Source organism: Malaclemys terrapin, chromosome 17, assembly GCF_027887155.1.
Source record: "Malaclemys terrapin pileata isolate rMalTer1 chromosome 17, rMalTer1.hap1, whole genome shotgun sequence".
Classification (NCBI taxonomy): Eukaryota; Metazoa; Chordata; order Testudines; family Emydidae; genus Malaclemys; species Malaclemys terrapin.
Genome location: NC_071521.1, coordinates 18,473,081 through 18,497,987, shown reverse-complemented (window position 1 = coordinate 18,497,987; position 24,907 = coordinate 18,473,081). Strand labels below are relative to the sequence as shown.

Below are 24,907 nucleotides of genomic sequence, written 5' to 3'. Positions count from 1 at the left end.
CAGGTTTGAAAGCGGAAAGCCTCGATGGGATTCAGAGTTGGCAGATACAAGCGTACCGGTCTCCAGACAGAGGGCGTTCGTCTGATCTGCTGTTAGTGGGACTCTGCAGTGCAGATCCTCCCGACTGACGCCAGCGTCCAGACCTTGTGGGTTTAACTAGGTGTGCGCTTAAAAGCGTTATTGCTCGCCTGTGTGAGAGCCGGAAAACAAACAGGCAGCATGCATGGGAGTATGGCTTCTCATCAAGGGCACGATGGCGTATTTCTCAACCTAATTAGGCGTCTTAATTGTGCCCTTCACTGTTAGTGCTGTAGTTGCACATGTGCCTAATTAGGATTTATTGAAAATGTAACACTTTTTTGTTTTCTGTAGCGCACAAATTAAGGTGGAAAAGAGTCACGTTAACAGTGCTTGCTAACCTCTACAGCACACTTTGGACTGGGCTGTTTGCAATCAGCGGTTTTCGTAGTATAGCTCCGGCGTGAGGCCGTTCTTGTGCGCCATGTTTGACAGCGATTTGAAAATGTGTTTGTGTTCAAATGTTCTGTGGGTCGTATTCTGCCTTTGGGTAAGCCGGTAGGAAGGTCAGGGGTAGGAGATTCAGGATGAGTGTTATTCTATACAAGTTTTACATTGTTGTAATAATAATTAATAAAAACCCCACCAGAAACACAACTGACTTTTTACCTACTAGCAAGGAATGTAGGAAGCAAGACTCTCTTTTAAGTAGCTTTCAGGGGACCTGTTCTTACACATGTTTACATTTGACAACCAAGCTACAATTAATAGTTGTGGGGGTGGGCAAAAGAGGATAGGGAGGGAAAAAATATGGTTAAGGCCCTTGACGTTTTTCTCTCTGTGGCAGTAAAAATAGGCTTTTACCTGCTGCTTGGTTTCTTTTTTGGTTAGAGCGTTTGCCGGTGGAGGCGGGAAAGGGCTGTTAGAAGCTGTTTGCACAGGGTGCTGAGGGAGGGCACAGACAGGAGACACGATGCATGTTAAGGAGCACGGTGCAGTTACGAGCACAAACTTTTCTCGGGAAGGTTTCCAAACCGACCAGTTTATTTCTCTTGCACTGGCATCCAGGGAGTTCCAACCGGAATGAGGCCGACGTTGCACTAAGCACTGTGCAAACAAATCACAGACAACACTGCCTGCCCCAGAGGGGTCCCAATCTAGGGTTTAGATGACACCTAGCAGGTGACTAAACAGACAGACAGCAGGAGGGGGGCAGAGGACAAGATAACAGTAGAGACAGATGTGTTTGCAGTCATCATGGTTGTCCCGGTAGGCAGAGTTGAGTGCTCATATAGCAAATGAATGTACATATGCAAGAGCCTCCTATTCCCATTTGTTTGAATTGCTCTTATGAAAATATTTGTTTACACTTTGCTTATATAGTCGCACATAACGGAGTCCTTTAAAAGCGTCTTTTGCCATCTATATTTTTAGCATTTAAAATCTGAGCACCTATTTTCATTCATATGCTTATCCAAGGTAAAAATCTGCTTTACAGGGCTTACGAGGCGTTCCTGGAATAGCAGGCCCAGAAGGAAAGCCTGGTACACAGGTTCCCATTCTATACTACATACTTAAATATTCTTTGTTCTGTTGTAATTGCCGTGCCGGCTACAGGGGCCAGGGCTGCAGGTGAAACCTGCTGCATTACTGCATGTTACGTTAACTCCGAGATTCGCTGGTTCCAATGTTGGTTTGTCTCTTATAAACGTACCCCTAAAAGCAGGGAGATGAATCCAAACCGAACCACAGAACCGAACTCCCTGGAACTGGATCCAAACTTTGTGGTCTAGCCCATCGTTGCATGGCTGTGAGGGTTTGACGGCACAGGCTTGGGGCTGGCGTGGTTCATGCATCTCATTCCCCACTTGCACCAAACCGTCACCTCCCCGCTGGTGTTCCAGTTCTGTCCCCAGCACGGCTCTGCCCATTGATTTCTACTGCCACCTGCAGCAATTTGCCCCAGGCCCCACAGGGGCCCCCACGAAAATATACTATTCTATAGTATTGCAACTTTTTTTTATGGAAGGGGCCCCCAAAATTGCTTTGCCCCAGGCCACCTGAATCCTCTGGATGGCCCTAGCTCCAGCTGGGGGTGCAGCCTCTGGGGTGGGGCCAGAAATGAGGGGTTCAGGGTGTGGGAGGGGGCTCCAGGCTGGGGCAGGGGGTTGGAGTGCGGGAGGGGGTGAGGGATCTGGCTGGGGGTGTGGGCTCTGGGGTGGGGCTGGGGATGAGGGGGTTGGGGTGCAGGAGGGGGCTCTGGGCTGGGGCAGGGGGTTGGAGTGCAGGAGGGGGTGAGGGATCTGGCTGGGGGTGCGGGCTCTGGGGTGGGGCTGGGGATGAGGGATTTGGGGTGCAGGAGGAGACTCAGGGCTGGGGCAGAGGGTTGGAGCGTGGGAGGGGGTGCAGGGTCTGGGAGGGGGTTAAGGTGCGTGAGGAGACTCAGGGCTGGGGTAGGAGGTTCACGGTGCGGGCTCCAGCCGAGTGGCGCTTACCTCAGGCAGCTCCTAGTGGGTGGTACAATGGGGCTAAGGCAGGCTCCCTGCTTGCCCTGGCTCTGCGCCACTCCCGGAAGCGGCTAGATGGAGGCATGGCCAAGCGGCTCCGTGCCCGTAGGTGCCCCCCTTCCCTCCCCCCTCCCCCGGCAGGTGGTGCAGAGCTTCCCTGAGTGCTCCTGCGCCTAGGGGCTGGACATGCTGGCTGCTTCTGGGGAGCTGCGCAGAGCCAGGGAGCCTGCCTTAGCCCCACTGAGCTGCCGACCAGACTTTTAACGGCCGGTCATCGGTGCTGACCAGAGCCACCAGGGTCCCTTTTCGAAAACCGGACACCTGGCAACCCTAGTCTGATCTAACCTTTAAGGAATGAGCTCTCAGGTTTACACAGGATTCCAGCTTGCATCACTAGAGCACTTCCCTTACCGGGACAGCTGAGCTCACGTGCAAATCCATGTTCCTAGAATACAGAGCTGGGTGGGAGCTGGGGGAAGGTTTGTGATCTCTCTTGGTCCTTATCATCTGTCTGACTTATCTTGCAGGGTGTATCAGGTGCCATGGGGAGCCCTGGCAGAAAGGGACCAGCTGTGAGTAGAATTCCTTGTGTGTTTGTTTTAAATTCTTCCAGTCTTTTGAGCCACGAGCATGACGATAATACCTAGCTCTTGTACTCAGCTGTTCATCCGTAGACCTCAAAGCGCTTCACAATCTTTAATGTATTTATCCTCACACAGCCCTGTGAGGCAGGGCAGGGCTGTTATCTCCTTTGCACAGATGGGAAACTCAGGCACCGAGAGACTAAGTGACTTGCCCAAGATCACACCCGAAGTCTGTGGCAGAGCTAGGAATTGAACTGGAGTCTATCAAGTCCTAGGCTAGTTCCCTAATGATGGTCGCTCCTTGAGCAAAGATCAAGTCCAGCCTTAGTTCAACGAACCAGTCAGCCTTGCCTTCCTGGGCCTTAATACGCTGCAACACCCTTGTTAATGGTGACAAAATCCTACTACAAGCAAACCTGCTGTGGGGTCTTATTACCTTCCAACACACACTTTCCATGTCCGATTGTCAGCTAATAATGACCCAGTTCCGGGGTACAAAGTTTAGCCTAGAATGCTTGAGCGATGACCTAGTACACGCCTCCCCTCTTAGGGCTGAGACACAACTGTGTCCTTCAGCCTCAGGGGCTGCCTTTGCTCTCTTAACCCCTCTCCCCATCTAATCCTGCCCAGCTTTCTGAAATGCAGGTGAACTGCTCCCAGTCCCCTCAAAACCACTTAGTTCCGGACACTGCCTGAGAGTGGGACTTTGGAGTGCATTGTAATGGGTGCATCTTCCCCTAGCCCTGTACCAAATTAGCATCTTCTCTTTCTTTGGATGGCGGGAGGTAGGATGAGGATTTCCATTGCTAAGAAATGTGCAGTCCCCACCTGCTTATCTGTACAGAGGCGAGCAAGGGAGGAGAGGCTGGAAAAGTTGCTCCCTTCAGAGAAAAAAAAACGTGTGGCTATTTCTAAGGCATGTTTGGTGCCGTTGGGTTATCAAAAACAGACCTAAGATGGGACCAACGGGAGCCAGCAGCTAGAGCGGGGCGGGGGACCAGATTTTCCATTTTGTGGGAAATTCTGCAATTTGGACTTTTTTTCCTGTTCCAAAATGGAACAGAGACCCTCCCCCACCCCCCACCCCCCCCCAAATCAAAATTTCCCACAAAATGAAATTCCAAAAACCAGTTTGCTTCAGATGGATCACAACATTTTCATTTGGATAAAATTCACAGAGTTTTTGTTCCAAATTTGACTTTCTGGAGTTGACATTATATAATACACAATTTTTTTTTTTTTTTACAAATGAAACTGAAGTCGTTTTGAAATGGAAACGTTCCATGCCACGAAGGTGGAAGTGTTCTGTTTCAACCTTACTGGAATGCTCTGTTCCGGGCTTTTTTGTTTTTTGTTTTTTTTTTTTAATGAAATTTCCTTGGTGACCAATCAATGAGGAAATCCACAGACACGCAAGAGCCAACTATTACAGAAGACTGTTCCAGGAAAACATGCGGCTGAGAGCACATACAGCTTCCCAGGAGCACCAGCATTGGTTCTGTGGCGGGCTGCACTCCCCTTTGGCAAGCGACACATACCCCTGTGTATCCACTACTGCGCTCTCCCTTACCGGTAGCACTTCCCCCCAACTTTCAGCATCTGTGTTTTGATCTTTTGCTGTTCTCTCCAGGGTGCTGGTGGCTTACCAGGTGACAGAGGGCATGATGGACCTACTGGACCAATAGTAAGGAGCATCTTCATTCTACGGTAGTTTGTCTGTTGCCTTAGTCTGCACAGCACTAACGCAGAAAGTCAGCTGCTTTGCTGGGGTGGTAAATGATAGACAGGGGCTCAGGGCTGGCTTTAGGAACTGGGGGGCCCGATTCGAATACCTGTTGGTGGTCTGGGTCTTCGGCAGCACTTCAGTGGCGGGGGGTCCTTCCCTCGCTCCGGGTCTTCCGCGGCATTGAAGGACCCCCCGCCACCGAAGTGTCGCTGAAGACCCACACTGCCGCCGGGTGAGTAAAAAAAAATTTAAAAATTAAAAAGGCGCCTAAGGCGCGGGGCCCCCCCGATTCCGGGGAATCGGCCTAAAGCCGGCCCTGCAGGGGCTGAGATTGATAATGGCTGGTAAGGGATATGTTGTTTTCTTGCTAGGAACAGGTGGGAGGATCCAACCCCCTTGAGCAGAGGTTCCCACATTTTTCTTATTGTGTACCCCCTTCCAGATCTCCCAGCTGCCTGTGTACCCCTACCCTTCTCATCACTGATACTTTGTGTGTTCTTTTTAACACTACCTGTCTTTAGCCATCTGTCCATATTTCACTGTGGCATACAGATATAGTTCTAGTGTGACGTATACAACCGAAAAGGGAAAAAAAAAACCCTGGCTAAGTTCTGAGCTCAGTTAGACTGGACAGTTGCCAGGCAACTGAACCCGCATTGTACAGTGATTGGAGGTGAGGGCTCTGTATCTCAGCATCTCTGTGCATCTGCGTTCCCATTGGTACAGGTTGAAGTAAATTAACTACCGTATTATACATACATTCCCACAGAGTTTTAAAGCTTCGTTTGAGTAGTCTATTATGAAAATGCAATAAATAAAATAATTAATAAATCCACCTTTACACAATTTCTCCTGCTTACCCGCCAGAGGTGTCTCACGTACACACTCCCCACCCCAGGGTATGTGTGCTTCAAATTGGGAACCCCTCCCCTAGAGTCCTCTTAAAGGGCTTGACCCAACCCCTGTTAAAATCCATGAAAAGCCCCAATTGGCAGAAATGGGTGTTGGCTCATGCCTTAAATGGAGAGGAGAAGAATGCTCTGCCTGAGAGACACCTCAGCGAGGAGGAGCTTCTCTTGCCTTAATGGTTTTTCATGGGTGGTGTGCAAGGGTAACGTTACTCCCTGGGCTTATATACGGTAAATAAGGCTGCTTTGGGGAATCTGATCACTGAACTTCTACAACGAAAACCCATCTACAATGAGTCTGTACAAACCTCCCCTAGGGGCCCGCAGACAGAAAAGTCTAATGAAAACCCAGAAGCTGTGCCCGTTTAGCAGTGGTATGCCAGCGCCTTGAGAGTAAATAGCATGGGACCTGCTGCTGGCGCAGCCAGTAACAGAGAGCTGGCAGTAAGCTGTGGAGCAGTCACGTTGTGTAGTAGCATTTGGTCTTGTGGCCCCCAGATGATGCAACCACTCGGGGTGGCATGGTCACGTGCGCTGGAGCCGGTTTCAGAGTCCATCCAGGACAGCGCGTACACGTTGCGGGAGAATGAATGAGTGCACAGAATATTCATATACAGCTGCCAGGGCCCAAAAGCACCCAGATCTATTTACTTTCTCAATCAATAAGGTGACTATTTTGTGCCATCCCCAGAAAGAATGCCCGAGAATCCATTAACTGCTTTACTGCTGCGCAGGGCACTAGATATACGGAACACAACGCCCTGTGAGGGCCACCCAGTGTGCCAGGTTCAGTCTCTCTGCAGTGCCAGCTTTGGGCTACTGGTGACCGAGGGCTACTGAACATAGCCAGACAGGAGCTGCAGCGGCTATCCACGAAGGCAGAGTTAATGCATCACAATCAAATATTAACTAGATTGCCATGCGCAGCTAAGTGAGCAATGGGTGTCAGGGCCTGAAATGGCCTTATAAGGTGACTCAGTTAATGACACGTCTCCCCCAATGTTTTTTTTAAGGGCCCTCCAGGAAAACCAGGACCAGACGGAGACCCAGGTTCACCGGGGCCAAGGGTAAGAGCCACTAACGAGATGGTGTATGTGGGTAAGGTGACGGAGCTCCATGGAGCCGTTTCATGTAGTCTGGTCTCAATGACGAAAGCTCCCTGGCTTCGCTCAGTGGGTATTTTGGAATGTTCCTCTGGGATCGGCTCTTTGGTAGCATCTCCTCAGAGGCATCTCGGTGCCACAGAGAGATCAGGGTGAGGCTGGGTGGGTCCCTTACTTTGAAGTGCTTCACGAAGTGGCTAGCTACAGAAGGTGCTTTTCAATGATACTCTGAAACGTCAGCCATGTTGTCCGCACTCCAGGGGAAAAGGGCTCATGACGTATTAGCTGGCTATCTCCATGTTCCAGCCCAGTGCGTGCGCAGGCTCTTGCTGGCTCTGAGCCAGGGAATCCTTTATGTATTTTCTTTTATCTCCCAATCCGCACAGGCACAGTGCCCCGTGTCCCAGCTGCCTCAGGCCCCGTGACCTCGTGTCTTGGCTCTCTGCAGAGAGAAGCAGCAGCCCTGCCTCTTTTCCCCTCCCCATCTGCAGCACTCACCCTTTGCCACCACACGCAGCATGTGGTGCACTCTGTGTTCCTAGCTTTGGTTCCCCAGACAGCCCAGCATTGCACCTGGCCGAACACCGGAGCTGGGTGGCAGGTTTTGGACAACATTTTTTTTTTTTTTTTTTTTTTTTTTTTTTTGGAGGAAAGATGCAGATTTGGGTCGACCAAAACACTGTGCGAATCCGTGTTGAATTCGCCAAATTGTTTCAGTCAGAGAAAAAAAATCAAAACTGTCTGTTTCGAGTTTAACAATGTTATTAAATTAAAGAAGGAAATAAATAGTTAAAAACCCCTCGCGTTAAATGAAACGCTTTGTTCGGCCCAAAACAATTGTTGAGGGGTTGAGTGGAGTGGCCGAACCGAAGAATCGGTTATTGGCACAACTCTATAACTTGTTCTTTTGGAGCCTGACTCCGAACATCCTGAAGCCAACAGGAGTTGCAAGTGCTCAGGATTAGACCATAAAGAACAATGTCTGTTTGGATGAGCTTTTAGCTGGTGAAGCCTATGCACCCTAGTTCTTTGTCATCTGTTTTACTGCTCCTTCCATAACATTGGCACCAGAACTGACCACCTGTATTCAAGCCAGTCTTGCTGCATTTGTTACATTTTCATTTCTTTCCTGGCAGGGGCTGCCTGGTAAACTTGGCTTGGAAGGACTGCAAGGACCTGTCGGCATGTATGTAAGTGATTACCCGTCTGTTCCCTGTGAAAAATGAGACCTAGCGACAAGCAGGCAGCTGTAGGAGAACATATGGGGCAGAGGCGGGGAGAGGGTGAGCTTGGGAAAACAGCTGTCCAGAAGGGAGGCACAGAAGCACCTCCAACATTCCGTGTAAGGAGCTTTCACAGAATTACAGGCCCTGCCAGCTGTGCACCATTGGCTACACTGGGTATTTCCCTAGAATTTCCTCTGTGCATGTCAGTGAGAGTGGCTGGCTTGGTTCAGGCATTTTCCAATACTGGCCTATTTGCCCCCCGACTGGCGTGGCAGAACTTCTTCTCATAGTTCCAGACCTGAATCATGGGTCAGACCAGAAGATGTTGGGTGACTTCCGCCTTGTTGCTTTGAGGAAATCGGGCTCCTATTTCTATGAGGTTTGGAAACCCCCATGTTACATTGTGCAGCTCTCGGTCCTGATCCCCGGGTTAAAGTGAGGCACATTGATGGTGGCTACGCATACAGCCTCTTTCCCCGTTGAGTGGCACAAGATCTCGCCTTCTTCTCTGGCTAAATAAATAAGCTAAATGGGCACCGTCTGTCCTGCTGAGCCCCTCTCCACCACAACTGTGTGCTTTTTAAATAAGCAGAAGGATACTCAGGACTAGCACATCCCATTCTGGCGGAGGGTGGGGGGGGGGTCTAGTTTTTAAGTGACCATTTTCAGTGCTCTCATGAGGTTCTCCTGATCCAGTGGGAAGGGGGCAGGGTTAAATGTGTGAGGGGTAGCCAGCTAGACATGCCACTGCTGGCCAAAGCAGCCAGAGGCCCACAAGACCCTCATTTGTAAGAGATCATTATGGTTGGTTTAAGGTAAGGCAGTTAATTTGAGAAAGAGCCAAATAAACAGAGGGAGGTGTGTGAAACCTTAACCCATGTGATGACCACCACCTCTTCTGGACATCCTGGTGCCACATCTCGGACACGATCACCACTTTCCATAGGCTGCTAGCTTCCTCCACTTCCTCCCCGTCCCTGCGAGAGAATTCAGTGTGTCCGCCTTAACTGACCAGTATCAATGGCTTTCTCTGTCCCAGGGCTACCCAGGACCTGTTGGTGACAGAGGAAAGCCAGGACCCAGGGGTGAAAAGGTAGGACCATGAAAGAGCTCCAGAGATGAAGATCATTGGGAACTCTGGAGTGACCTGCAAAGACCTTTTTCTTTGCCATTTACTGGGGCGGTGACTGTGGAGTAAACAAGCTACTTCCAATGCTAAGAACAGGGTGTAGGATTAGCCTGTGTAGGGTCCGACTGTGCTGCTCTTCCAGTATCTCTGGTATCTCTTGTGCCATTTATGCTCATTCATTCATTTCCTGACAGACCAAAGCTGGATTTAAAAGCAAGTGGTGGTGGTTTGGAATTCAGAGGGGAAATGGCTGTCTAACCGACACTTAGGATGGGTGCAATCTGAGCACACTGAACTCCTGCTACCTCTGTTCCTCAGTCCATGTTAGTAACAGAGATGGGCCTGAGTTGCTAAGTTCCAAACTAGACCTGGACTTCCTTGAAATTTAGGAGTTTGCATTTCCAGTGTCTGGGTTCGGCTTATTATAAGGACCTGTTAAAAAGGCTGGACGCCAGATCAAACTTCGGGGGCGTTTGGGGTGTTGACTCAGGCCCATCTCGAATCCGTTGGGCACACGTATTGGTATTGATGTCTGTGAAGTTACCCTACAGTCGTTTCCCAAACTCCAACTGTCTGTCTCCACCAACACACATCAGCAGCACTCGCCTCTAGAACTGGTCAGGATATTTGCGTAGGCTTCTCCCCCCACCCCCATCTTCTGACAAGCTCTCCTTAACCTTCCCAACCCTAGTCACCATTCTTCACTGAGAGATGGCGGCTGCTGCTGCTCCCAAGAGGTTCTTCAGCAGAACAGACATGAACAAACTTCTTTCTGCTCCTTCTTGCAGGGAGAGCCTGGAGTCCGGGGCCCACCAGGATTTCCAGGAAAAGCCGGTCCCAAAGTGAGCATTGTTCCCTGCCTCTCAGTAGAACCGGCCTGTAGCGCACCCCAGAACTCCAGGGCCGATCTGTTTTTCTGTGGGCACGGATAGGTCTGATGTGACCTCTGCGCCCAGCGATTAAATGAAGTCTGGTGCAGGCATGCTGGTTGTCGAAGTGCTTAGCCTGAGCTGCTGTGGTGAGAAGGTGAAAAGGCCTCTCAACCGGCCTACGTGCAATGAGCGCTCAGCAGAAGGGAGGTGAAATATTCAGGCTCTGATCTCTGCCTCTCTCTCCTCACACAGGCTCCCCCCGGCCCACCTGGTGGGAAAGGTCCCCCTGGTCCACAGGTATGTCCTGTCCTGTCTTTCCTCTCTCTTTATATGTGGTGAGATGCCCCAGGCACTGCAAGGATTAGGCCTGTTTTGCCAGCTCATGTAACACAGGTGTGAAAGGTCAGGGCACGGACAGGGCCCTCAACAAGGCCAGGACTGTGCTGTCCTTGGGCTGAGCTCTCGCAGGACAGCGGGGAGGAAAGTATCTTTGTGCCAGAGGCCGGAGCAGCCTGGCACACCCAGACCTGGCCTCCTATGTGCTCAGGCCAGTTAGGAGGAGGGTGGGAGCTGGGTTTGCCCCTCTGTGGTTTTCCAGGGTTACTGTGCCATTGCTAGGACACCCCAGCACTGGAAAGCAGCAAGGGGCGCACTTGTCTGTTCACGTGTGCATCCTGGGGCTGGATTGCAGCCTGGCCAGGTAGAACAAAGAAGCCCTATGGGGATGAGAGGCTGTGTCAGTGTCAGGAACGAGGGGCCTCCCACCTTGATTGCAGCATGGGTCCACGTCCCTCACGACAGGCCCAGTGTAATGACTTTTAGAGCACTCTCCGACCTGGGGAGGAGCAGCTACAAGTGGATGAGCAAATCTGCTTCAGTGGGAGGCTGCAGACCCCAAATAGGAGCTGGCTCGCAGCTCCCCCACCAGGTACCAGCCGGCGCTGAAGAGCCCAGGGGGCAGAAACAAGGAGAAGGCAACGCCCATAGAACTTCCTAAGCGGCCCTCCCCCTTCCCAGGTTTTTCCTGCTCCATGCAGAGGCCATCGCTGTGACAGAAATACCGGGCTTCATTCCTGAGCCCAGGTAATTAGTTCCAATTAATCTGTCAGCACTTGCGCTGCGTCAGCTCAGCGGCAGATTCATATCTCCCTTTGGAAGGGGAGTTGGCTTTCACATCTGCTAATCTGATTGCTGATGCTGCATTATGTGAAATTCCTGAGGATGGGGGCAGCGCCAGTCCAGTTGACAGGGTGGGGTGGGATCAGGGCAGGCTGGCAAGACAGGCGTAGTGCCATGGGGATGGGGGTGGGTTTGCCCTGGAGCTGGTGCCCCCAGATAGGCAGTAGGGCTGCAGGGAGCACTCTGCTCAGCTCTCCTCTCCCCCAGCTCCAGTGCAGGTGAATCATAGCTTTCAAATGGAAAAACTGGGATGCCGGGGCTAGGGGGCCTTGCAGGGAAACATTTTGCTGCAGGGGGGTAAAAGAGATTGGGGGAGAATTGAGAGGAAAAAGAGACTCCCCATCCCTCTCCCCTGTACAGAAGAACTTTACAGTAAAGGGCAGGATGGGAGAAAATTATCCATCCCTCTGTGTCCCCTTCACACCAGTCCCAACTTCTCCTCCACCAAACTACCCTTTGACCTACCATCACCCTCTCTTTCACCGAGTGACTCCATTCTCCCTTCATTCAACCCGCCTCTGTCCCAACTCAAAACCTCCTCAAGGCTCTTCAGCTCCCCCCAACCCAACCCAGCTCAGACAGGTCCCCCCACCCCAGTGTGAGAACCACTTGTCTTACTACGTAACCTCTCCTCAGCTCTGGACCCGCATCTGCCCTGCACTCCCAGCTCAGCATGATCCTCTCTCTCTCTCTCTCTCTCTCTCTCTCTCTCTCTCACACACACACACACACACACACACACACACACACACACACACACACACACACACACACACACACACACACACACACACACACACACACACACACACACACACACACACACACACACACACACACACACACTACCTACCTACCTACCTTCCTTCCTTCCTTCCTTCCTTCCAGCTCAGGATCAGAATTCTCACCCCCCTTCCACCTTTTCTCTCCCACTTGTCGCTCTCCTCCCTCTCCTGCCTGCAGCTCACATGCTGCACGGCCAGCTGGGGGCAGCCAGGTATCCTTAGCGCCAAGCAGGAAACGGTTTTCCCATCCTATGAATGCTATCCAGGGTTTGGACACTTCTCCCATTCCACATAAGGGACTGAGACCGTCAGAAGTTTTTTGATGAATAAGCAACACAAGGGACACCCCAGGTTAGCCAATAACAGCGTAGTGAGGGCACTCACCTGGAACGTGGAGGACCTGCCGGCACCTGATTTGGAGCAGGGACTAGAGCCGAGGTCTTCCACAGCCCAGGTGAGTGACCTAACCACCAGGGTATTGCTAGTGGGGGGCAGTCTCTCTCACTCCCGCGTTCTCATTGTGACCAGCTCTTGCATCCTGGACCTGAGAAACCTTCCTCGACCGAAGTTCTGTCAAATCTGGTACCTTCCTGCAAGCAGTTTTGGTTTTGATGAATCCATATTTTCAGATGAAAACCTTTTGGTCAAAAAATTTCCAACCCCCTGGAGGTCTCCTGTGCCTGAAATCCCGCCTGTGGCAGCAAGAGGTACTGCACTCTGCAGTATGCCAGCCACACCTCTCTAATTGTGGCATTAGCCTCTCCGTATTGGCCACTATTGCCCACCCACCCCTATGGCTTCGGATCAGCCCTGTGGAGTTCCTGCTCTCAACTTTAAGCACCCAAGTATGACCACTTTGGTCAAAACTCATATGGCATCTGGGCTGCCAGACCTCTCGAGGACGCCGGAGTTTGTGGGACATTGTGCATTTTGGCTGACTCGGGCTCCCTGTCCCACTGCACCACAAAAGTAGGCATTGGGGTATGCATGACAGACTCTCTCCCCAGCTACCTTGGAGTCTCAAGGGAAAGGCATGGAACTGGGATCTCGGAGGCCTTCAGTTCCAGTTTCACCTCTGCAGAGTGCAAGTGCTAGAATGCGGATTGCTGGTTGATTCAATTCACACAGTGAGAAACCGTCTTTAAATTCGATTTTACTGTTCAGAATCCTTTACAATGTGTAAATGGAGGCCGTGCCGCACAGCAGAATGCAGCCGCTTCCCATTTCAGTTGCTCAGCTGAACACGTTCTGATCACTTGTTGCACCTGAGAAGGTTTGCAGGTTGGGAGAGGAGTAATGAAGACAGTTAACACACTCTGACACCCATTTCAAGTACCGCAGGTCGAAGCTGTGGTGTCCCCTCAATATACGGAGTATATTTTTCAGCAATAAAGTTAGATATTTCCATCCTGCATCCTTAGTTCGGTTTGGCCTGAGCCAGTGCTTTTCTCTCCCTCCTTGGTTACAATTGGCCCTGCAGTACATGAACTGCAGGCAGGGATTCTGTGGGGTTATTTCAGTTCAGTCCCACGTGAGCAAAGCATAAGCACATGTTCCCTGCTCCTGATTTTCCAGACCCAGCAAGACACTTCAGTGCACACGCGTCTCCCCTGGAGAGAGGATGAGAGAACCACGAACATGTGACCATTGTGTGATCACGTTACTTAATGCACTGCTGCAAGGTGCTGAGATATTACAGTGATGAATGAAGTATAAGAACCTGTAGAGACTAGAAGTTTTGTGTTCAATAGGATTAACGAGTGAATAGATACCCTCATCTCTTTGCAAACATAGGCCCCGGGACGTGGCATTTATCAAAGGCTCTGTGGTTGTGGGAGACGTTCTTTATGTTGGTGGCAGACCGCTGCAGGGGCCCCACTTGAAATAAACTGTGTGTGTTCTGTTTGCATTATGGAAAAGCTGAGTGCATTCCCTCTCTTTGAGACAGGTGGTCCCTGGGCCTAGGTGGGAGCATCTCACCTTCTACTATTAAGCAATATAAACTCTTTGTTTCAGGGGAGACTGGGAGACCCAGGTCCCAGAGGGCTTCCGGGACTGCTGGTAAGTAGAAGATGGATAGCTGTGTGCTAATGCAGTTACCCCCCCTTCTGGTCTCCAGTCGTGTGACACTGATGGAGCTGGAAGGATGCACATCCACACCCCTCCAGAGAGTGATTTGTTCCCATCTTTGGGCTGAGCGCTGCCCGATGTAAAATGATTTGGTGGTCTCAGGCCAGCTCTCAGTGGGTGTGTGTCCCAAGCCACCCGGTGACAGAATGGGTATGGAGACTTCACCACCCTCACACCCACAGAAGGGACCCCTCTAGCTCAGGGTGAGGTGCGCTGGATCATAGTGTGAGGCAAACCTGCCTGGCTTATGGTCAGTCTGTTTGTATTCTGCAGAAGGGGGCTGGGTGATGCATTCTACAGGTTTTGTGTCTCCAGCATCCTTGACCGTAGCAAAACATCTAACTTTAAAACTCTTCTTTTGTAAAAGGGGGGGGAGGGTGGAGTCCCACGATTAGGTATTCGGCGAACATGCCTTTGTGAGCTACAACGTTCTAAATACTTCTGGGGGCTCTGATGGAGCCATTATAAACCATACGAATGATTTTTTTTTTAATCACTTCAGGCACTATATTTACCTCTCAGCTCTTGGGTGCAGTAGCTGACTATTGGAACTCAAGCGCCACCTGATGTGTGTGAGATTCATAGAGTAGCTCTTCCCACTTACGTGCATAGATAGATGCATAACTCTTCTTTCCTTTGCACAGGGGCCTCCAGGCATTCAAGGGCCAGATGGCATCAGCGGTAAGCCTGGTGTGCCAGGAGAGAAGGGGCCTGCTGGACTGAGTGGGGCTGCAGGACCGGCTGGATACCCAGTAAGTACAGATTCTGATTTCTTTGACTGATGTGTAAGGTGAGAATGACACCATCAGTCTCCGCTCCACTTGTAAGTGGGATTAGAGACGTGCTCCATGAGCTGATAGATGTTATCAAAGCTTAAATGCTGAAGAGGTCTCCTCTTCTCCGGCTCCATTGCTTCACTGTGTGAGTTATGTACTGCATGGCTATAGATCTGCCGAGTGCCTTACCCCACCCCCTAGTTACCCCTAATCGGATACATAACCTGTGTTCCCATTCCTAAACTCTGCAGCACTGAGTCTCTTATGAGACAAAGATTTGGGAGACCCTAATAAAATCCAGGTTTGATGGTATATGCACCAACACCCTTCCCCCGCCCTCTCCAGCTGGGCATGCCAAGGGACATCCATGCAGTGGTTCTGAAACTTTATTGAGGTGACCCACCAAGTGCATTTAGTCTTTTTGGGGGACCCACCATTGAGAGAGAATGAAAACTACCACTTGCTAGGAGGAGTCATACCTGGCTGGGGAATGCTATTTAAAGTGCAGGAACCCTCTGACTCCAATCCCCCTGCTTGGCGCTCTCTCCCGACCCTGTCCCCCTCCTGCTGCCCCTCTCTCCCCGTGGCTGGGCTGCAGTAACTACCAGGCTGGCTGGCCACTTGGTGGTTCTGGCTGTTTCCTCCACACTGCTGCTGTCCAGATCTTGCTCCCCATGCCGCTGCCTGCTGCCCCAGCCAAGTGGAAGTGAGTGCATGGAGCAGAGCACTTCTGGGGCACGCACAGGGCAGGCAGCGATGCGGGCAGTGACAGCCGAACAGGGGCGGCTCTATGTATTTTGCCACCTGAAGCACGGCAGTCAGGCAGCCTTCAGCGGCATGCCTGTGGGAGGTCCGCTGGTAACGCGGATTCGGCGGCATGCCTGTGGGAGGTCCGCCAGTCCCACACCTTTGGTGTACCAGCCGTTGAATTGCCGTCGAAACCGCGGGACCAGCGGACTTTCTGCAGGCATGCCGCCAAAGGCAGCCTGACTGCTGCCCTCATGGCGACCGGCAGGCCGCCCCAGGCATGCGCTTGATGTGCTGGTGCCTGCAGCCGACCCCCACTCGGTCCTTCTCACAACCCACTGGTGGGTCAGACCCCACCGTTTTAATGGAACCAATAGTTCATGTCTCAGGTGGGGCTCCAGGTGCAAGATTAAAAGATAAAAATGCTCAAAAATGGTGACAGATTTGGGGAGCCCAACTTTTGAGGGGGCCTGATTTCCAGAGGGCAGGTGCTCGGCACTGTCTGAGAAGCAGGCCCTTTTCAGGGGTATCAAGTTGCCCCCCTCCCCCAAATAACTAGTCGCTCTTGAAAATCTTGGGCAAAATAACTTCAGCTCCCCAAGACAGGGTTACTCGCAATCGGCATGCGACAGCCTCTGTCTCCCTTATGCTCCGCTGTGCATACGAGATGGGCAGAGTGGATCCCTGTAATCCAGCACCTTGCCTTGTATTCGCTGCTCGTGCCTCTGGGAGCCTATTGCAACAGCAGGAGGCTCCCCTGAGGCACTTCTTAGCTCACGGTCGTAACACGGAACCTCCTCCAGCTCTTTGTAGATGGGCCAGATTTTCAACCTTTAGACCCAGGGAGGAGTCTGTGATAGGCATTTCTGGCAGCCAGGTTGGAAACGTCGTCCATCAGGGACTCCGTGTACCCACAGATCCCGTAGCTTGATGTTTACCTCCTTTGTCAGCCTACCTTGTGCTTTCAGTCGGGGTTACTGGGTGTGCCGGGTGTCGCAGTGATGTTTTCCTAGTCGGTTGTGACAGGCAGCGGGAGCTTGCCAGAGGCAGGAGCCCAGGATCCAGTGGGAGGGAGTCAATGGTGATACACGAGCCGTAAGACTGGCTCATCTTACGTTGGGGGTAAGGGACTCTCCAGATTAGGACACGATTGCTAATTTGAGTCATGCTCTTACAGGGCCAGGAAGGGCCAGCTGGGCTGGAAGGGCCTTTGGGGGAGAAAGGAGAGAAGGTAAGGAGGTGAAAGGGGCCCCGGATTCCAGATCTGTGCAGGTGCATGGGATGCAGTGTTACAGATTCAGCACCGTGCCTGCATGAGTCTGAGTTCATTAATAAAGGACGTGTGCAGAGAGGAGTGGTGAATCCACCCTCCCTTCCCCCCCCCCCCCACACATACACACACACTTGTCGTTCAAATCCTTGCGGGTGGGTGGGGAACAAGACGCAGTGTGTGGGTGGGTGAATGGGGGGAACAAGACACGGCGGGTGGGTGGGGAAGAAGACGCAGTGGGTGGGTGGGTGGATGGGGAATAAGACGCAGTGGGTGTGTGGGGAGCAAGACACAGCGGGTGGGTGGGTGGATGGGGAACAAGACGCAGTGGGTGGGGAACAAGACGCAGTGGGTGAGTGGGGATCAAGACGCAGTGGGTGGGTGGGTGGATGGGGGGAACAAGACACGGCGGGTGGGTGGGGAAGAAGACGCAGTGTGTGGGTGGGTGGGGAACAAGATGCAGTGTGTGGGTGGGTGGATGGGGGGAACAAGACACGGTGGGTGGGTGGGGAAGAAGACGCAGTGTGTGGGTGGGGAAGAAGTCACAGTGTGTGGGTGGGTGGATGGGGAATAAGACGCAGTGGGTGTGTGGGGAGCAAGACACAGCGGGTGGGTGGGTGGATGGGGAACAAGACGCAGTGGGTGAGTGGGGATCAAGACGCAGTGTGTGGGTGGGTGGATGGGGGGAACAAGACACGGCGGGTGGGTGGGGAAGAAGACGCAGTGTGTGGGTGGGTGGGGAACAAGATGCAGTGTGTGGGTGGGTGGATGGGGGGAACAAGACACGGTGGGTGGGTGGGGAAGAAGACGCAGTGTGTGGGTGGGGAAGAAGTCACAGTGTGTGGGTGGGTGGATGGGGAACAAGACGCAGTGGGTGTGTGGGGAGCAAGACACAGCGGGTGGGTGGGTGGATGGGGAACAAGACGCAGTGCATCTCCACAGAATTGTTCTCCTTACACGTTAGAATTATTCTTCCCATGGCAAACAGATTGCAGTCGTCTTTGGGGGGCGGAGGCTGGAATCCCCACATAGGGAGAACGGTGCATTGTGCCCAATGGGTAAAGTGAGAGCGTTAGGGGGACAGAAGGAGGTTGAGCTATAGCACCCACACATCTTCCCGCGCCCCCCTGCAGCCTCACTCCGGTAACACTGATAACTTTACCCCTTTGCTTCTCATGGACGTACCCATGTGCAATGAGCTCACATGGACCAGTAGCTCTCCCCTCTGGAGCACTCACCCCTCTGCCCTCCTCTCGAGTATTGCATCCCAACCCCAGTCACTTCTGAGTCCAGATCGCCTGCTTGTTGCCCCAGATCTCCTGAGCCTGTTGCTTTCCTCCAGCAGCCCTGATTATGCCCCAGATGAGTGCTATTCCTTCTTATTAATGGGGGATACCTGCCCAGGTTGAGACGCATTAATGCACACCCCCCAAGCCCTCCTTCCCCCCATTATTTGGGGAGGGGGTGAGAATACTAACATGGAGAAATGTAGGTAGGAGCATCAGCTACAATGAGGAGTAAAACCCTGGAAACTCTTCCTGCACATCTATGCTCAGACGTTACAGCTTGGTGATGCTAAGTTCAGACCATGGTACTGCAAAAGCTTGAAGGATGGAGACTCTTCGGTGCAAATCCACACTAAGATTAGTTGCTCTGTTGCATGTCCTGTTTCTTTAGGGTGAAGTGGGAGAGCTGGGAGAAGCTGGCATCAGAGGCCTGGATGGAGAGCAGGTATGGTGGTAATTTATTTTATTAATGGAGATATCCCATCTCCTAGAACTGGAAGGGACCTTGAAAGGTCATTGAGTCCAGCCCCCTGCCTTCACTAGCAGGACTAAGTACTGATTTTGCCCCAGATCCCTAAGTGGCCCCCTCAAGGATTGAACTCACAACCCTGGGTTTAGCAGGCCAATGCTCAAACCACTGAGCTATCCCTCCCCCCCCCCCCCCCCCCCCGTAGCTCTTATATAGCACTTTTCATCTGTAGATCCCAAAGGATCATTATCCCCATTTTATGAAGAGGAAAACTGAGGCACAGAGCAGTGCAGTGACTTGCCCAAGGTCACCCAGCAGGCCAGTAGCAGAGCTGGAACTAGAACCCAGGTCTTCTGAGTCCCGGTCCAGTGCTCAATCCACTAGGCAACACTGATAAATAGCTCAGGAAATCATGTCCTCTGTCCCCTTTTTAATGTCCCTCTCTCTGGACTTTTCAATCCCCCTTCCCCTTGGCTTCCAGCTGCCGGGAGAAGTTGAGTTTGAGGGCTGCTTGTTCCGAAGGAAAGCTGAGAGAGTCAAGACTTTCTTGTCATCTTAGTTATTGGAGTTGAGTAGTAGTGCTGCCCCAGGGCAGCCTTCAGCCAAATAATGTCTGCAAGGCAGGATTTGGTGTAATCTGCTGGTGAGTGTGTTGCAGGTCCCACTCAGAGTCTGTAACAGCCCCAGTTGAGGAGTTGTGGCTCTTTAGTTCAAGCGTTTAGCTCTGGAGTCCCCAGTTCAGTCCCTGGTGTGTCAGCCAAGATGGCTTCCATCACCGTGGCAACCTGCCCCAGAGAAAAGCAATTGGGGATATTCACCTATAACTCCCATGGGCGTCCTCTCTAGGTTTTCATCTACTGGGCCCACCACGGAGCCCTGCTCTTGTTCTAGCAGCGCTGAGTCGCAGGTGTGTTGCTATTCAGTGTATGCTACAAAGGGTACATAAACTCTTTAAAACATTTACAAGCTGATCTATTTTCCTGCCGTAGGGTTCCCCGGGACTCCCTGGAGTGGAAGGTCAGCCTGGGTCCAAAGGGGAGCAGGTCAGTACTGAAGATGCATTCGAAAACCAGGTTTTAGGAAGCTGAAATCCTTGAGGTAACTGGATTCCTGCCCTGGATTTGTGGGCAGAAGCCTGGATAAAATTCCCCTGTGGTGCTTTGGAACTCGAGTTGCCCTGGCACATGTAGATGCAGGAATCCCTGTGCTCCCATACATGCTTTTATGCTCATTCTGCATCTGTGGTTCTAGACCGTACAGAAATGGGAACTTAAAGGGAGGCCTTAACCTGCAATTAATAATCAGGCATTTAAAAAAAAATCATGCTTATCCGTGTCACTAACAACTGCTTAGGCTGCTGCAAATGAAAGAGCCCTCCCTTAGTTCCCTTTTCATGCCGTGCTCTGCTTGCACAATGGAAACACACCAGTGAGTTCTTACAGATTTTCCATTCTGCATACAGAGCGGCACCGGCAGCTCTACCACACTCATGCTTTCCAAGGCCAGTTGGCACGCTTGTAGGGTTTGGAATAAACAGCCAGGCCTCCCAGTTTTTGCGGTTCATCCGTCATTACCGTCAGTGCTCATGGGCGAGATTTTCAGAAGCGTCTAAAGGAGTTAGGTGCCCAGTTCTCATAGATTTTTTCCAGTGGGAGTTGGGCACCTAACTCCTTCAGTGCAGGTGCCTGGGGAGAGAGTGTTCCATCCATGAAAGCCGACAGAAGACAGCAGCCTCCGGCAGCTGTAGTTTTCCTTTGTTATCATTCATGTACTGTTTTGTGCCTGGTAAATAATCACTGTTCTCCAGAATCCACCCTCCCCAGGCAGCCTCAGCAGTTAGCCGCCTTTGTTCTCCCATTGTGGTTCAGGGGAGGACCATCACCCTTCAGGAAACCCCAGTCCGCACGTCTAAGTTCCTCTTCTTGGGAATTTTCCTCTGTTTGTTGTTACAAATTATAGCAAGTGTCTGCTGGATTGGAAACCCACCAGCCTTACCCCCTGCTTTCCAGATGTCAGGATCTATCTGCTTGCTGAGGCGTTAATGATTTATATTGACAATAAGCAGATATCCAGAACACAGCTGGTAAGGTCGGCTGACTAATAATACTTGTCTTCTTCCTCCTTTCCAGGGAGAGGCAGGAATCCCAGGGGCTCCAGGTGTCAATGGAGGCTCTGGGGAGCCAGGAGAGGACGGGCCAAAGGGACACCCTGGGAGACCTGGGGAACTAGGAAAAGAGGTACACCTCAGGCATTCTCTGACAGGTGGCCCACCACCATGGTAGCCATGTCACTGTAACCCCCTAGAGAAGGCTGCAGTTGTGATCCTTGACGCGAGTGGGGAGCAAGGTTGAGCAACCAGGGAGAAATGATTTGGATGGCTGGATTATTAGACCCAGCTAAACAGAGGGCTCTGAGATGGACTTGGGGAGGTCTTGTCAGGGAGAGGGTGGCATGGTCACATAGGTCTTCAGCTGGGGACCAGCACTGGCCATCTTCACCAGCTTATTTTCCTATATATTTCCTGCTCCTTTCAGGAGAGGATGTTACTTGCGGTGGTAGCAAGCAGAGCTTTGACCCAGAAAGGAAGAAGAGCTAGAGACATCATGAAGTCCACTAGGAACTTTGCTACTGCCCTTGACTTTAAATGGAAGGCGCTCAGATCCTACCATGATGGATGGCAGTACAAGTAACATCTGGTGTGGCACTAGGAACAGGGCTCATCCATGTTAGGTTAAATGAACGTCAGAGAGAACTTGATTGGAAAATATATTTTTTTCTGTTGGCAATTTTGATTTCGCACCAGAAACCTTTTTTTTTCCTGAAAAATCATTTTGGCTGAAAACAGGAAGGGGGGGGGAGGTTCAGCCAAAAGAGAATTAGATTTTCAGTTTTCCAACCCAAACTCTATTTTATTTTAATTTTTTTTAAGGAAATTTTACACTTTCTGTGAAAATTCCCATAGTGAAAACCCAATTTTCCATTTAAAATGGAAAATTTGGGACCGGCCATACCCAGTGATGGGTATTTGGGATTTGTCCTTGGGTTTCTGAACTTCCCAGTATAGCAACCTTCTCCACTGGCTCGTGAGGGGCCAAGGCCATGTAAGATTCTGCGCCAGCCCCCTCTGCTCCCATCTCCTGCTTGCTTCGGAGTAGGCTGAGCAATTTCAAACCATTTCACCTTGGTAGCCACTCTGCATCTGCTGTGTAATATCAGAACCACTACCCTGCCCATCCCGAGGCCCAGTAATGCTACAAATGAGTCTAAAGAAACTGCCCCAGCTCTAAAACTCTGTTACAAACTGGAATTCCATCATGCGGCAACAACAGAGCTGGCAGATCTCCCTGCCAGGGCCCAGGGATAGAAGATGCTACTTGGATGTGCTAATAATTCCTGCTGGTGCTGGTCGAAATTACACATGTGCATTGCATGCAAAATAGACTCAAGTGTTGTCCTGGGGACTTTGGGATAGAAGGAAGCCTGGCTGTAGGTAAACACATAGATTCATATTAATAGATTATAAGGCAAGAAGAGACCATTGTGATCATCAAGTCTGACCTCCTGTAAAACACACCCCCATAACACCTCCTTGAATTAATTCCTGTTTGAACTGGAGCAGATCTTTTAGAAAAAAAACATCCCATCTTGATTTTAAAATGTCTGGGGAAGGAGAATCCACCATGCTCCTTGATAAGTTGTTCAAATGGTTAAATACCCCCATCATTCAAAATGTGCACCTTTTTTCCAGTCTGAAGTTGTCTAGGTTCAGCTTTCAGTCATTGGATCTTGTCATGCCCCATTAATTCACCCGACGTCCCTATGACTATAAGGGCTGATATAAAGAGGACTGTGATTAATTGTTCTCCATGTCCATTGAAGGTAGGACAAGAAGTAATTGGCTTAGTCCGTAGCAAAGGAGATTTAGATTAAGTGTCTGGAAAAACTCTCTAACCATGAGTGATTAAGTTCTGCACTAGTCTTCCGAGGGAGGTTGTGGAATCCCCATCACTGGAGGTTATTAAGAACAGGTTGGCCATACGCCTCTTCGAGATGGTCTAGGTTTACTTGGTCCTGCCTCAGCGCATGGGGGCTGGGTCTTGATGACTTCTTGAGATCCCTTCCAGCCCTACATTTCTATGACTTCGAGTATCAGAGGGGTAGCCGTGTTAGTCTGAATCTGTAAAAAGCAACAGAGGGTCCTGTGGCACCTTTGAGACTAACAGAAGTATTGGGAGCATAAGCTTTCGTGGGTAAGAACCTCACTTCTTCAGATGCAAGGGTTGCATCTGAAGAAGTGAGGTTCTTACCCACGAAAGCTTATGCTCCCAATACTTCTGTTAGTCTCAAAGGTGCCACAGGACCCTCTGTTGATTTCTATGACTGTGGTGCCTACAACACCTTCACCAGAATTCATATCACAGGCTGAAGAATATTTTGCTGTAGCAATGGAGAATCAATGTAAGAGACCTCAATCTTCAGGGACTGATGAGCATCGAGAGAACACACCTGGTGCAGAACATGGGTGCTCGCTGAACTGGGGCTAAAGAGTTTGCTTCTCCTTCTTTGCAGGGTGACATCGGGGAGCCCGGAGACATGGGGGAGCCCGGGCCCAGGGGCAAAAAGGTGGGGCGCTCTCTTCTTTTATGTTTTCCCTTTGAGAACCTACATTGCCACTCGTGGCCTGCTCAGCCCCTATTTCTCTCACACACCTTAGTAAAGTATCTATTGGTCCCCAGATGAGATGCTGGAGAGGTGCCACTGGTGGGCTGTAGTTTTAAAGACTGAGATTTACGAATAAAGCCGGGATTCTTATAATCCTCTTTCTTCTGTGTTAATGGTGTAGGGCCATGTGCTTGGCACCCAAGATGAGTTTAAAACATGCATTAAGTGTTAATTTAGATGCCATTTAATTGTTGGCTCATTTAATTGCAGTTGATTTTACTCATTCAGGTCTTTGTAATAACGCATCTGTTTTCACTAATGGACAGGGGGACCCCGGCCCCAGGGGCCCTCTTGGAATGCCTGGACCAGGTGCCGTTATGGGAGAAACTGGTGAAAAGGGACTTAAAGGAGAGAAGGGGAAAGAAGGTTTACTGGCAAGTACAGCGATGACCTCTCTCTCCATGTGGGTCGCTGGGCCCTGGCAGGAACCCCAGGATTTCCCATGAGGGTGGGAGTTTAGGTCTAGCTGTTGCTTGGCCACCCAGCAGGAAACCAGAGGTTTGCCAAGGACCATGCAAAACATTCCCAGGGAAATTGGAAAACCTCCAAAATTGGAGATGTTTATGTCATGTTTTGGTTTCATCAAATTAGTCCAATTTGGGGGTGAGGGGATAGAGCTGGGGGAAAGCTTGCACCTCCTCCCACCCCCCCCAAAAAATACATGCATTTGTGAGCAAAAATGCGCTATTTTAACACATATTTTCCTCTTTTTGACCAAAATGAGATGGTGTCAGGGCTTTTCAAATTAGAAAGTTCATTCTGACAGAGCAGTTTTCACACTGACATGTTCAAGATGCTGACGTTATGCGCAGCTTTGTGCCAAAACTATCAGCAGGCAAAAAGTCCTCATTCTGAGCCAGAGGGTCACTTGACACACAACCATGAGCACGTCTCCATGGGGCTTCTCCTTTATGTGCCTTTAAGTCTCAGCACTAATTTTTGAGTCTCTCTCTCTGTGGCTATTTGAGTTCCTGGTGTGTCTTACTGAGAGAAAAAAATGGTCTGTCAGTATCCATGCATGTTTCTTGCTCCCAGTTTAGAATATCTTGTCTGTGAGTGTCTCTCTCTCCTCTATCCATGTGTGTTCTTGGGGTTGCCCATTAGGGTAATTATTGGGTTTGCGTCTGTGCCCTGTCGCCCATGTTGACATTATCCATTAGTCTGTCACTCTCCAGGCAATTGCTTGGTTCCCTGTGAACCTATTGGAATGAGATTTCAGCCTTTGGTGGGTTTTCCCTGTGGTGCTGTTATCTGCAGGTTGTCGCAGTGACAGTTGGCTCGAATGCAGTTGCCGCTGTACAGGGCATTTTAGATTAATGCTGGATTCAGCAGCCAGGTCAAGCTCCGGTCTCAGTTTTCAGAGCTCTGTCAGGGTTCTAATAAGTAACACTTCCCTTCCTTCCACAGGGCCAGGTCGGTGTGATCGGGGTTGCAGGACCTGCTGGAGCTAGAGGACGAATTGTATGTTAA

The 24,907-nt window shown here is 50.9% G+C and overlaps 1 protein-coding gene across 1 annotated transcript in view; it reads left to right on the top strand.

Moving 5' to 3' along the window:
• LOC128825394 (collagen alpha-1(I) chain-like) overlaps positions 1 to 24,907 on the top strand; it is a 244,043-nt gene that overhangs the window by 193,427 nt on the left and 25,709 nt on the right. The window contains exons 30-46 of the mRNA XM_054007881.1: positions 1,517 to 1,570; positions 3,053 to 3,097; positions 4,740 to 4,793; positions 6,757 to 6,810; positions 7,983 to 8,036; positions 9,112 to 9,165; positions 9,990 to 10,043; positions 10,326 to 10,370; positions 14,054 to 14,098; positions 14,812 to 14,919; positions 16,868 to 16,921; positions 18,638 to 18,691; positions 19,705 to 19,758; positions 20,845 to 20,952; positions 23,285 to 23,338; positions 23,704 to 23,811; positions 24,845 to 24,898. Of these exons, the coding sequence (XP_053863856.1) occupies positions 1,517 to 1,570; positions 3,053 to 3,097; positions 4,740 to 4,793; positions 6,757 to 6,810; positions 7,983 to 8,036; positions 9,112 to 9,165; positions 9,990 to 10,043; positions 10,326 to 10,370; positions 14,054 to 14,098; positions 14,812 to 14,919; positions 16,868 to 16,921; positions 18,638 to 18,691; positions 19,705 to 19,758; positions 20,845 to 20,952; positions 23,285 to 23,338; positions 23,704 to 23,811; positions 24,845 to 24,898 (1,053 nt within the window). The remainder of the gene's footprint in view (positions 1 to 1,516; positions 1,571 to 3,052; positions 3,098 to 4,739; positions 4,794 to 6,756; positions 6,811 to 7,982; positions 8,037 to 9,111; positions 9,166 to 9,989; positions 10,044 to 10,325; positions 10,371 to 14,053; positions 14,099 to 14,811; positions 14,920 to 16,867; positions 16,922 to 18,637; positions 18,692 to 19,704; positions 19,759 to 20,844; positions 20,953 to 23,284; positions 23,339 to 23,703; positions 23,812 to 24,844; positions 24,899 to 24,907) is intronic.